Source organism: Trachymyrmex septentrionalis, unplaced genomic scaffold (genome assembly GCF_001594115.1).
Source record: "Trachymyrmex septentrionalis isolate Tsep2-gDNA-1 unplaced genomic scaffold, Tsep1.0 scaffold197, whole genome shotgun sequence".
Lineage (NCBI taxonomy): Eukaryota > Metazoa > Arthropoda > Insecta > Hymenoptera > Formicidae > Trachymyrmex > Trachymyrmex septentrionalis.
The window spans coordinates 300,709-314,413 of NW_017305146.1; the positions used below are offsets into that span (position 1 = coordinate 300,709).

General features: G+C 32.8%; 1 protein-coding gene across 1 annotated transcript in view; it reads right to left on the reverse strand.

The window, feature by feature from the left end:
* LOC108747270 (angiotensin-converting enzyme-like) overlaps positions 1 to 8,852 on the reverse strand; it is a 70,465-nt gene extending 61,613 nt beyond the window's left edge. Inside the window, exons 1-8 of the mRNA XM_018484649.1 lie at positions 8,811 to 8,852; positions 8,071 to 8,274; positions 4,972 to 5,199; positions 2,233 to 2,391; positions 2,014 to 2,110; positions 1,051 to 1,194; positions 556 to 747; positions 60 to 157 (exon numbers count right to left, since the gene is read on the reverse strand). Of these exons, the coding sequence (XP_018340151.1) occupies positions 60 to 157; positions 556 to 747; positions 1,051 to 1,194; positions 2,014 to 2,110; positions 2,233 to 2,391; positions 4,972 to 5,199; positions 8,071 to 8,274; positions 8,811 to 8,852 (1,164 nt within the window). The remainder of the gene's footprint in view (positions 1 to 59; positions 158 to 555; positions 748 to 1,050; positions 1,195 to 2,013; positions 2,111 to 2,232; positions 2,392 to 4,971; positions 5,200 to 8,070; positions 8,275 to 8,810) is intronic.
* Between the last annotated feature and the right edge of the window lie 4,853 nt (positions 8,853 to 13,705).

Sequence of the window (13,705 nt, forward strand, 5' to 3'; positions counted from 1 at the left end):
ATTGTATTATACAATATATATTGTTTATAAAATAAAAAAGAAAAAGGGGAGAATCTTACTTGAGCCCGCATTTCCTGCGTGACGTCGGGATACGTTTTACCGGGATACGGCAATGTAACATCCAAAAGATTGGTCCAAGACTGTCCCCATATGTTACCTAACAATAAGTAATGAGTAAAAAAATAGTAGTTACGTAAAAACGAATAATTATACATATGAAAAAAAAAACAGTTTTCTAAATTGCCTAAAAATTAGCTAGATATAAATCTGAAAATAATTTTTTGTTGGACCATCAAAATAATTATGATGCTAAGTATCATGAGCAATGTTGCAAAAAATTTTGACATTCTAAAAACCACCTTATGTGTGTGTGTGAGCATCCTATATAATTATTTTGATTATCCAACAAAAAATTATTTTCAGATCTATATCTAGTATAATTTTTAGACCTTCAAAATTGTTCTTTCCGTGTAAGTAATTAATTGCTAGCAATATATCTATGGAATAAAATGTTTAGAAAATATTAATCAATATATTTCGCGCCGTTATTTGTACCGAGAATGTGAGACGGAAGTGGCGTGTGTGCGCCAATTTTTTCAGGACCGTAGAGATCTCTCAGCCTTCTGCGAATATAAGCATGTAATTCTTCGTAAAGCGGACGTATCGTTTCCCAAGCTTCATCAATGTCTTGTTGGAAATTAGGAGATTCGTAAGGGAACATCCAATATTCAGCGGCATCAGTAAAGTCTACAAAAAGAGAAATAAGAGTGTAACATTAATCCTCAATACCTGAAGCAACTTTTAATATAACTTAATAACGCGTATTTTCATATATTTCATACATATCTATTAACTAATTTGAATGAAATAATCTTGTCACTCGCTATAAATTAAAAATGTGAAAGATTTCTGACGATAAAAACTAGATTCAATACTAGGATCTTTTTGTAATCTTGCATGAAACGGAATTATACGCTGATTGACTTCATTAGCATTGGGGATTCCATTTGACATGTCATACTTCCGGCATAGAATTAGAATTAGACGTACTATTCATTCTTGCAGCATCATTGGTCAGCGCAATAAGTTGATGATATAGATCCCTAATCGGTCTGCCACTTCGTCTTCTCCACTCGGTCCAGACGTACTGCAATTCGTCCCAGTCCCGACTTTTCGCCATGATTTGCGATATATCTGTAATAAAAATAATGCGGTGAGGAAGTATATAACTTTTTAGATGCGTCATGTATCGTTATGTATCCGCACAAGATACACTTGTATTTATCAAATATCTCATGAATGACTTTTGTGCTAATCACGTAAATTTTTTAAGCCAAATTTTAGGAAAACTATCAATGGCATAACAGCTCTTTTTCGCTCATTTTTGAGAATATTATATATACAAAATTTATTTTAAAAAAAATTATCGTTATTCAGCGTAATTCGCGATGAAAATACTAAACTTAAAGAGACAGTAAGTTTTTGTTCAAAATTATTGGCATAAACCATAAATTTCTTCATTTATTCGCGTAAATTGAATTCCTTCATTTTCAGAGCTCGATTTCGTGGCACACGTTAAACACGAACGAGTAATTTATGTTCTTAGTTATTAAACTATACTATAACTGCGTAGTGTCTTCGCTCAATTAATTAATTGTTTGCTTTCTATTTGTGCATGTTCTGTGATGCTTTGGATTGTGTACGTTTTGCGTTCTAAATGGGCGTGTACGGGGATTTACATTAAACATAAAAATAACAGACAATTAGAAGCGCATACAGCGCGGCGCAGAGGTTCTCATAAATTAACGGAAAAGAAGAAGAGGGATCTTCCTTTCCACTCGGGAGGCATACGCGCGCTCGCGTGACGTATCCTATTTTCTTCACACTTTCATGCGCATTTTGGACTTACGTAAATCCGTGGAATTTCGCCGCGACGAACCGTGAACGATGCCGACGCGACGGCATCGTACCGATCTGATCGTACGTTATTCAGCGTAATTCGTGATGTATTACCTGGATATAAACGCAGTCCACACCGGAACGGATCGTTGTAAGCGCATATGGTCGCCGCGTTATAAATCGCGAGCATGTCGTTGATTAAGCGATTGTACTGTACATAAAAAGAATAATGTCATTATTGCTAAAACTGTCATAATTTTATTACTACTATATTTACCGTCACGCATATTATCTGTTAAATGGTTTAATTGTTTGTATAAACAAAGCATTTACCCTGTCTAGTTGATCAGGTGGTAGTGCCGAAGGACCCACCACGGACAAATAACGGAGTCGTCGCCTGATGATGGGGTCTCGAATAGAATTTATGTCAATTCTCGAGAGTAAAAGCCACGCTTGGTATTGGAAATCCGCATATAAGCGTTGGGCATCCAGCTGAAAGCGTAAAGCAAAATATTGAAGGCAATTCTCATGTGAAACGAAACAAATGTTTTTTTTTATTGCGCTGACGGAGAGATAGATAAGTCGTTCTAATTATTTTCAAATAACAAAAATTACGTTACGTATTATCTTGTATTGAATTTTTAATTATATTAATTGTGAAATTGCTTTAATTAATGTAACATGTGCAATTGTATTAATTAACGTAACATGTTAACTACATGACGCAAGAGACTCTAATCTCTCGGCGACTGATTAAGAAACGCAGTTGCAGTCAAACACGAATAGGCGAAACACGACGCGACGGTTTTACCGTTAGAGATAAAACCTCCTATCTATGCTTTTCCTGACAGTAACCTGCATTCAAAGAAAAGTGGCTAAGAAAGTGAAATTGTATTTGAGAACTTGTATATTTAAATGTAATCTTTATTTATTAAAGTTTAATTATGCAGTTATCGCACAATGTGTTATGTTTATATAGATAACTTCAAATTTATAATAATATTTATGTATATTGAAACTTATAATAACTCATACAGCGCAGATTTACAAGAGATGTTCTAAAGATGTTCAGAAAACATCTACGTCTCTAGGACGATCCCTGGACGTCCCTCAGATAAACTGTGCTGTGTAGAATATATTTACGTATCATACATTTATCATTATATGAAAAAAACCGCATGACATATCCGGATAATACGCAAATGTAAATTCCAGTTATGTGGTATATTTCCACGTACAATGATAACATGCATTAAGAATCAAATCAAGGCATATAATATATGTAACATAACTTTTGTAATCTGATTACTGAAAGATTATTACAGCTCATGTGTTCAAAGAATTAAAAAAAAATATATATATATATATATATATTCGTGTGTGTGTGTGTGTGTTTTGTGTGTGTGTGTGTGTGTGTGTGTGTGTGTGTGTAATTAACTACTTTATAATTATTTGTTACTAATACAAAAATCAATTGACTCATAAATAATTTCGATGACTAATCATTAATCTTTATAGAACGGAAAAGTCACTATAATGATGCTGAAACAGTGTCGTATTTTGAAGCAAAAAATACAATGAAATAATAAATTATAATAAATCTCATTCAAGGAAAAGCTATAAAATTTAAAAAATAAACTCCGGCCTTTTAAAGATTAATATATAAATGAATTAAAAAGAAATTGAGTCAGACTATAGAATTTTGAATATTTATCTAATTTTTCAATACGGTCAAAGACATCTAGGCCGATCGCATAAGTACTTAAATAAGTGCTATTTAGATAAAAAATTTATAGAGAGGTATTATATCACTGTTTAAATGTAGAAGGAAACTACTTTGAAGGGGATAGAAGTTAAATTTAAATTAGATAAATATTCAAGTTTGTATAGGTCTAATCCAGTTTCTTTTTCATCGATTCATGTAGAGCTCCCATGCAATAATGAGACGAGGCGATGGTTCAATGTACGTCGACATTCTCCGTGAAAAAAGGGAAACGGTGATCGCTTTAATTATCATTAACATCACGCGATGCGAGTCTCACTAGGTTTTGAATTGAAAAGTACAAAACTCCTGTTTCCCGGCGATACGGGGCGGCTAACCGTATTGCACAATCGTTCAGGATGATTATCACGACAATGCCATCGCCTGGGAAGATTTCCCGCGGAGGCGTTCGGCCTTTCGTGGACAATGCGAGCACGTCTCCTGCCAGGGAAAATCGTCGGCAGCGAGGTAACGTCGGTGCACAGGCGGTTTGTCAGCCGATTGACAAGTCAATGTGTGCGAATGCCATGAAGAGTCTCGCGGGAAGATACCGAGAGGAGGTCGAGGTCTCCTTGAAGACGTTTCGTACAGGGTGGATGAGAAATATACGATTGTACGTGACTCGTTTTCCACGGTTGTCGCTGCACTTTGTTATAACGTTGGAAAAACCCCGCCTTTCTAAATTATTGCCTTTAGAATTGCGTCTTCACATTTTCTTCGGTAGTTTCTTTAATCTCTTTATCTAATATTTTTTTAATTTCAACAATAATTACCGCACCGATATGCGTAAAAGATTTTTTATTGTGATGTTTGAAAGATATATCTGTATACTTCTGAGCTTTAATTTTTAATTTCACATGGATTATAATAAAGTCAGTTTCTGCTATTTTTCGATTAAGTATTGTTCTTTTATTTTAATTTTAATTAAATCTTATTTCTAAGATATTATTACCAGTTAGATTATAAGTAAAACGAAATTTTTCCGATACTCGTGAATTTGCTGTATCACCGACACGTTCCTGCGAAAACATCGTATTTCATAAGATAGCCTAAATTGCAAATAGAGGGATAGGCCATGCGGGTTGTGCGTTTTAAAGTTTCGAAATTGTCAGTTTGGTTAACGAGAAAATTTCGAATCTGTTTAATGAATTAAAATATTGTGACAAAATATTTTTAGATAAAAAATATTTATAAAAATTTATTTAGTGTATAAGATAAAATATCATATAAAAATCATATATCAAAATTCTTATTTAGTAAAATTAAAACATTCTTCTTTAAAATAGAGTTTAAATTTAGTGATACTTTACCGCTTGTAACTGCGTGTATTCGTTGACATTAGTTTCGTATGCCCATTGAGCTATCACATTAGCGCTACATCTCTCTGCGCCTAAGAAATCTAATCTAGCTAGGATGTTCTGGTAATTTATTTCATTAGGTGGTAGTTGTCGGGCAGCATCTTCGTCTCTGTAAGGCGGTAGGTCCAATTGACTGGAAACTGCCGATAATAGGCAGAATAAAAGCACTGTCCATCTTACCTAAATAAAAAAACATTTGTTATAATATAGTTTTGTACAGATTTCCCACCTTTATTTTAAACAAATACACACACAAAAACGCTTGTGTAATCTACTCATACTAAAAATATAACATGATAGATTTAAATCGTAATCTTATTATTAATTATTTCCGATTAAGTAATAAAGTATTCAACTACGAATAATCAATGCACACAGTATAAAATATCTTCTTCTTCAATGAACCTCTTTGACAAACATTTTAGAGAGAGTATAGGTTTGTGATTATTTGATTTGTCCATTAAAGGGTTGTTTTGAGAGCAAAGACAACTTTTTGTTTTAGATTTTAATACATATGCTGAGAAGCGAATACATAACCTGAGTAGTTTCCTGTTACCTTTTTTCAAAAAAATATTTTTTTTCTAAAATAGCATTTATTACTTCGAATACAATTTTCACAAAATTTAAATCTAATTTTATATTAATTTTATATTAATTTTCACTTTTAGAGCGTATTTAATTTATGTGTTGTTCGATACTTGGCACACTTTCTGATATTTCGGTAAATGGAGTACGGTCGATAAGGTTGATGAACTTGGCCGCATGCGTGTGTCAATTTATTTTATTTCCATGAGAGTACACTTAAATTTCGCTCATATGTCTCATGTCTCCCCTTCGGCTGGTCGTTTGAAATATAGATTAGTCACATAATAATACATATATTGATCACATTTTTCTATTTCTTGATATATGAATTAGAAGGTATACATTTTCGAGCTTTTTAGCAATATATCGATCAAACAGAAAATGTGGTGTAGTTGTCAAAGAAACAAATGACCTAGACTGGATAATGACCTTCGGTAATAAATCATCACTATTAACTTTACGAATTTCCATACTTTCCTTACAACGTTATTTTTTACAACTATCACCGAACTATAATGCAAAAATAAAATCTTAAATAATTTTTATATTGTAAAATGCACTTTATTTACTCATAAATTATTGACATAAAAAAAAAGATAATATCGATAAAGCTGTTGATGTGATATCAATATAAAAATATTCTAAGATTTTGCATCAAGTAAAATATATAGCAACGTATACGCGGAGTAGGGATAGATTAGAGTTTAAAATAGCAGAAAAAAATGTAACACTGCCAGTATATCCAAAACAATTTGTTCAGATGAACAAATGGTTAATAATGATAGTTGTAAGTAATTAATTAGTGCGAATATACTTCAGAATTATAGGTGGCCAATTTCAAGTAAGGATATCAAAAAAGCTTAACTTAAAGTCAGATTGGATCATCTCTCAACTTCTAGCAAAAGGCCTAAATAATTTAAGTCGAATTTGAAGACCATAGCTTAAATGCACGATATAAATTCAACCGACTGTGTTACTTTCGTCTCTGGTCTCCCTTAATGAGTTTAGCTTTCTTTCGCAAAAAATAATTACAGTTAATTCATGAAGTGATGGAGTCTTCGAGTAAGTGGGATTATCGTGCCAAAAATTATCACACGTAGATTATTATTATGGGACCTCTGACTCTCTTACAAGTTAATATAGAAATTTCATTGTTTCTCTAAATCATGTCATGATATTATGAGCAGAGCATTTACGCGCAATTCATTTGTTGGTCTCACGGTCACGTGTTACGTCTTCGCGTTACGTACTTCCTCTCAGCATGAAAGGTATCTGCTTATGCACAGTAGTAGGTCACCTGTGGTTGATCGAGATGCGATGACCTTGGTTTGATACAATTGTGCTTATTGAAGAATATCTTTTCTATTTTTTAATGTGCAACTGCGTGAGATTTTGTATTTTACGGTATTTTGACTAAAGTAATTGCTTCTGTTAAAATAAGCGTGTTTTAATAATATTCTTTGTAAATTAACAATATAATATTGTAACTATAACAATCAATAATGAGATGTCACGTAGATTTATAGAAAATAATCTAAGCGTACTTGATCGTACAAACGAGGTCATCGTTACATGTAATTGTTATATGATAATATCGTACATTATGATCTAACGAATGGAGATGATTCATAAATGCCAAGAAACCTTGCCTCTATTTTTAAACGATTTTTCTTATACAAAATCCGTCGTATTAATTTGAAAATTACAGGGTGTTACATAATATATGAAACTATTTGGGAAATAATTTCAACACTGAAACAATAAAAAAATAAATTCATTCGGATACAATATGTAAACAATATCCCCCTTCCTCCTCTTGGATAGATTCCACATATTATTTTCATTATATCGGGACACCGTAGTGTCTCGGTATTACATCTTGTATAACCAAAATAATCATTTCGAATCTATATTATAATTACTGACAATTATAAATATTGGAATAGAAATATTGGATAAGAAGAATTATCGAGATGATTCAATATTAATTATACAAACAACTATTAGGCGAAAAAAAGTCTTTCTTATAAAAGAATGATTCAAGAATAAATTACTTGTTTTTATATGACTAATACCTGAACATCTTGATATATCCGGAATATTACTGTATGAAAAATATTGACACACACAGTTTTAACACTCTTTCAGATGTTTAACTTCTCTCGCTATTTAAATTGCTAATTTAATTTGTTAAACACATTTGTACATTGGAGACATTCACGATGTTTAACACTAGAAGGAGCGCACTTATTATTTCGACAGATGCAGTGTCTTCTCTTAGTTAATCGTAGCTCACTTAATTTTTAATAGTTTTCAAATTTTGCAATGTTTCACTGAATAGAATTACGATGTAAATGAAGACCACGCAATTTGCGATACTCGTAAAAATAATGAACGATTTTCATCCTTCTAGCGTTAAAATCACTGCAGAAGATAGCCACCCCATCAGCTTCGACGAAGACTTACGAAGCTGCTGCTGACGCGGTCCAACATCCCGCCGGTTCCACTGAAGGCGAACTTTATGAAAGTTGAAAATCCTTTCAATCCTCGACAATGATCATTTACTAATAATCGATAGGGTACACGCAACAAAACTCCTCGTCGTCGTACGAAATTCCGTTCCACCAATCGAGCACGACTAACACGAGCGACGGTCTTGTTCTGCCGACGCTAAAAGCCTCGTGGACGACGCCAAGTGTACATTTATCCCTGCGAAGCTGTTCGAACGCGACCACGAGGAGGTCATCCGTAGCGAAAAAGGTGGGGGATTCGCGCACACCTCGTTCGTGTCGTTGGTTCGTCGTTGTTACTTAGACAGATTGTCGTGGGAGTAGGTGGAAGTAGCCGAGGACGAGAATAAGAAGACGAATGACTTTGTTCTATCGCATTAAAAGGTCGAAACTCTGGGTTTCCCCTTTAAATAGGTCAACTTGAAAACTACGGATATCGATAAGAGTTAAGAAAATTTATGAGGATAAATGGCAAAAACTTTTTGTTGTCTAAAAATTCCTTCTGTGTCCATGACAGCAAAAGACAATAAGAAATTTCGCGAAAAGCGTACTACTATTAGATTGAGGGGAATGGAAGAGAATTAAGGGTAAATAAATTAGGGGGCAAACAGAAACATAGGATCGCCAAATAATGACGACAGACAGGATGATAGGTCGAGGGCCAGTAGGACGATTGCGACAACTTGAGGCTCTCACGTTGACAAGAGTCATTCGCCGACTCCTCTCAATGAGGCCCATTGTCTATCGATGCTCACGTTTGCTCTTTGCAACTTTGTAAACATTAAAGATTTATTTTTGGAACTACAAATAGAAAAGAGTGGTACCGGATCGGCAAAGTGTAGAAATCGCTTAAAATAAAAATAATAGATTTATTCTTCGCAATAAGATTTAAATAAACAACACGTTAAGTATTTGATAATTTAATTCACGGTAATGATGAATAAGCAGAAGTTTTAGTATGATTTATTCTTGAATACTTGCATCTGCGATGTCCATTTAAGTCATACCGATGGGAGAAGAAATCGATGCATCTTTATAACAGAAATTAAGACGATTATTCGATTGTTTATTACTAAGATAAATGTTTCGTGCTTTATCATTACTTAATAGACAAGGATAGAGACTGTCTTCACGTCCTGTCTATCCAGTTTTTATCGATCGGTTTTGTGGAGTCGCGCAGTCTACACTAAAAAAAATTTACTATACCTTAATAAATATTTGTTTGAATACTTGTAAGCAAATATTTACTTACAGTAAATAAATATTTACCTGAATTAATGAAAAAAATAATAATTAAATCAAGTTAATGGGTCTTTTATCAAATAAAAATATATGTTAACATTCAGTAAATATTTATTTATGATACTTTTATATACTCGTCACAATTTCGTTCCGTTGGACAAATAAAAACGAAGAACACCACGCGCGAATCAATATATCGCTATGAAATAATTAAACGTTTAAATAAAAAAAAAAAATTAGAGCGTACATTGAAAAAAAATTATTATATCTTAAATATTTTTTTTAATTATAACGCCGGGTCTACAATAGAAGTTGTAAGGTCTTAAGTCGTAGAAAATTGATCAATCATAGTCGATTACTCTTTTCATCTTGGATTTATTTAATTTTCTATTTAAGATTTTACGAGCGTTATGACTTTTATTGTAGACTCGACGTTATTATTAAAAAAAATATTTAAGATATAATTTTTTTTCAATGTACGCTCTAATTTTTTTTTTGGTTTAAACGTTTAATTATTTCATAGCGACATATTGATTCGCGCGTGGTGTTCTTTGTTTTTATTTGTCCAACGGAACGAAATTGTGACGAGTAGTAACCTTGTTAATCTTCATTTATAATGTGAGATTTGTGGGTAGATAACGTCGCTTTATATACACCTCGACCAGAATAAACCCAGCAAACACAAAATTATATGTCTGTTAGTTTTAATTTCCTATTCAACAATAGAACTATAATATAACATACGTGTTATATTATATTGTTGAGTGGCAAACATTACAGTTATATTGTTGAGTGGTAAATTACAAACAGATTCGTTACATGTAATAAAAGTAAAAAATTATTATCATATATTGTAATTAATCAATTCTTATGATTAATTGATTCTCGAGCTCGGACGTAAACTTGTTAAGGCAATAATTGTTTCTTGAAACAGATATCTGGTTTTACTTAAAAGCTCATAAATTTAATTACTTCATTAGTTATTTGTGTAATCGTTATTTCTTTGAATATATCACGCGTCGCACGTTTCGGTTTCTTTTTCCCTCTTTTTTGTATATTTTGTACATTTACTCACCAATTTCGAGTCGAAAATGCAAAATACAGGTACTAATCACATCAGTGCTTTCAACAACGGAAAGCTATGATTTATCAGTAATATGTACTTTTCCTCAATAATATGCGGAATTTATGCGCTCGAAGTATATTACGCGCTTGTAGTACTGAATTATTGATATTGCGCCACATTTTCGGTTTAATTAACCCAACTTCATTACTTGAAATGTATCGCGCGTAGAGCGAAATTGCGCGGCTTTCAAATTTTTTGAATTATTAACGGAACATGTCACGAATACTCAGATCGATGCTGAGTGTCACGCGTGTCGCGACGCACTTTAATTAGCAAGTAGAATGTGATTTTATATTTAAATATCTGTCAAGACACTGCATAGTGCGTAAATTTGATGTTCATGTACCTACATCGGCGACGCGAAAACTCTTTATCATTCAAGGTTTATTTATCGCGTTAGTTTGCAAGATGCCGCGGGTGTCGAGCGAATATAACTTTGTGCGTGATCGTGTATTTTTCACGTTTTGTTTTTCTAGCATAATGAAGTCAAGTGAAGTGCACGCCGCGAGTGATTAATGATATTGTGCAAAGTATTGTCGTATTTCGGTTGATTGTGATCAGTTATGTTTTCGCGATTGAATAACGAGGGATGAAGAAGGACGAGAGTGAAGAAGAGGAGAGTCCAGGAGAACTCGGAAATTAATCATGAGGTGAGTGAAAATGATGATAGATTTTTGCAAAAGAGAAGTTCGATTAAGTTATTTCTAACTCTTACCGTAATCCAGTTATTAATTAATGTAATACTACTGGAAATTATTATTATTTTGAATATCAAACATAATAATGCTTTTAATACTTAAAACAAGTAATTAATCATCGTCTTCTTTTTAAATTTTTATAAGGAAAATCTAGCAAAGATGTTTTATTTATTCGTTCTCTCTCAGCCAACTCTTCATTATAAATTATAATGAAAGAATATGTTTTCAAAACATCTAAGTTTTTCAATGAAAGTGATGATAGAATGATTTTTTGCAAGAGAGTAGGTTATGTTAAGTTAAGTTTATGTTAAGTTAAGTAGGTTAAATCTTACAGAAATCCAATTTAGTAGTAGCCAATTTAACAGAAACTAAGAATTACTTCGAGTATTGAAAGCACTAAACAATAATGCTTTTAATATTCCAAACAAGTAATTATTTATTACCTTCTACTATCTACTTTCGAAATAATATTCATAACTTTAAAGAAAATCTCGTAAATCAGAGTAATAATTTGAAATTGATCTTTTTGAGATTTCTTTTATATATTCAAATTTTAGTAATTTAAAGCCTATTTTTATACAATTATGCAATTAAGAAATTAAAATTAATAATATAAATCAATTGCTTTAATTCTTATTAACTGAATTTTTTTATTAACTGAATTAAGAATCAATAAGTAATCAGTAGGTGAAAAACAGATTGATATCTAGAAATGTATTACATAAAGTTGATTCTAATCTTCTGTAAACAACTCGCTTCGATAATTGCGACCGGTGTCGTTGCTCATCGAAACACGTTGCTCATTCGTGTTTGTTCGCGCTCGCTTACCAGCTTAATGATTGCAATTTTAAACTTAAACACACGAACTCTACGCGATATTATTCGCCAACTTTGATCACTCGACGGTAATTGCGACTTCCATATTTATTGTACAAGGATCTTCGACTCTAATTTCTAAAATATGCTGTTGAAGTCTCACATGATAATTGCAGGGTATTTTGTATGCTTATTCTGTATGCACAAATATAGCACCTACACCGAACAGACATAAAAGTTGCAGAAATCACGAGTGTGATGTGTTTGCGCATACGATTCGTATAGATGAATCGCCGAAGGGCGTGTCAGATGAAACATCGATGAATAGGTTTCGCGAAGCATCCACTTAAAATGATTCCTATGCAATTTTCAGCATTATGAGATGATTCATGTCTCGCGTAATTACGCTCGGTTTCATCGAGACGACACGACACGTGTCGTTTCCCGATTCCAATCGACCTTTCTTTCTCTTGGGAATTGTGGCGCCATTGTTTAAAATCCGAGAGAATAAATTATTATGTAAAAAAAAAAAACGTTTAAAATCATTAATTTATCATCGATTTATTTCAAATTTAGCGAGGAGTTTATACGGAAAACAAATTTTGTTAAAATATTAAAAAATGTTGGTAGATACAGATCTGAAAATAATTTCGTTGAATCGTCAAAATAATGAATTGTACGTAGAAAAACTCAAACATGATGAGCAATACTGTAAAAAAATTTGACATTCTTGCAATCCGCTTTATTCTAGATGTCAGAGCTAATAAAAAAGAAGAAAAACATGTAAATTGCGAATAACACGTGTAACGTGCGCGTAATATATATAAAAGTGTTACACTCGTAAAGTTAAGGCAGATATAAATCAGTTCGCGTATATTGTACACCAGCATTTCTCGCGAAGCGCGTTCGCGCGGTAGCTGATCTTGAACTACATGTTCCACTTAGCTTTCATGATCGGCACTCTCTTTAACAGTCCTGGCGACCGCGCAGGGTTATCCACAATAATCGCGATTAATACGATGGTAGCTGGTAGTAAGGCAGCGTAAACAACCGCGCCCAAGCAGGCTAAGAGGATAGTCCCACGACGATCTGGAATGTACATAGCTGCGAATGGTCTAGGCCATTTTATGAGTCCTTGGAGCCGTTATGGCGAAGTTCTTACGTGCATACGTGTATCTACATATCCCGTACTGCATGATGCCGCTCGCATGTATACATAGCCCGATATATTCGTTTACATAATCCGCTCTTACATCGTGGATATTGTATAATATAGGAAAACGTGGCTCATATAATTTATCTTAAGTTTTACTGCATCGAACGTTATTCGTAACTCACGCTGTTTTTACTTCGCGTCGAACTACTAGAAAAAAAAAGATTAGCATCTTTAACGGTTTACGGCTACCATTTGATCAAGTATGGCTACATTATTTTTTTTTTTAAATTGTAGATAATTAACTCAAACTACTGTTATTACAGTTTATGACGCCAATTGTATCGGCAAACAGTTTCGAGATTTTTTTCTTTAGTTAATTTCTCTTTATCTTAATTATCTTTATCTGCACATTTAGAGAAAAGTATTTGATTTAAAGGTAATAAATATCGTAAATCAGAAAACAAATTTTATTTCAAATTTATGTTAGAGAAAATTTAAACCTTGGTTAATTTTGATTAAAATGCTAAGTTTTTTAAATATTATATTTAAATAT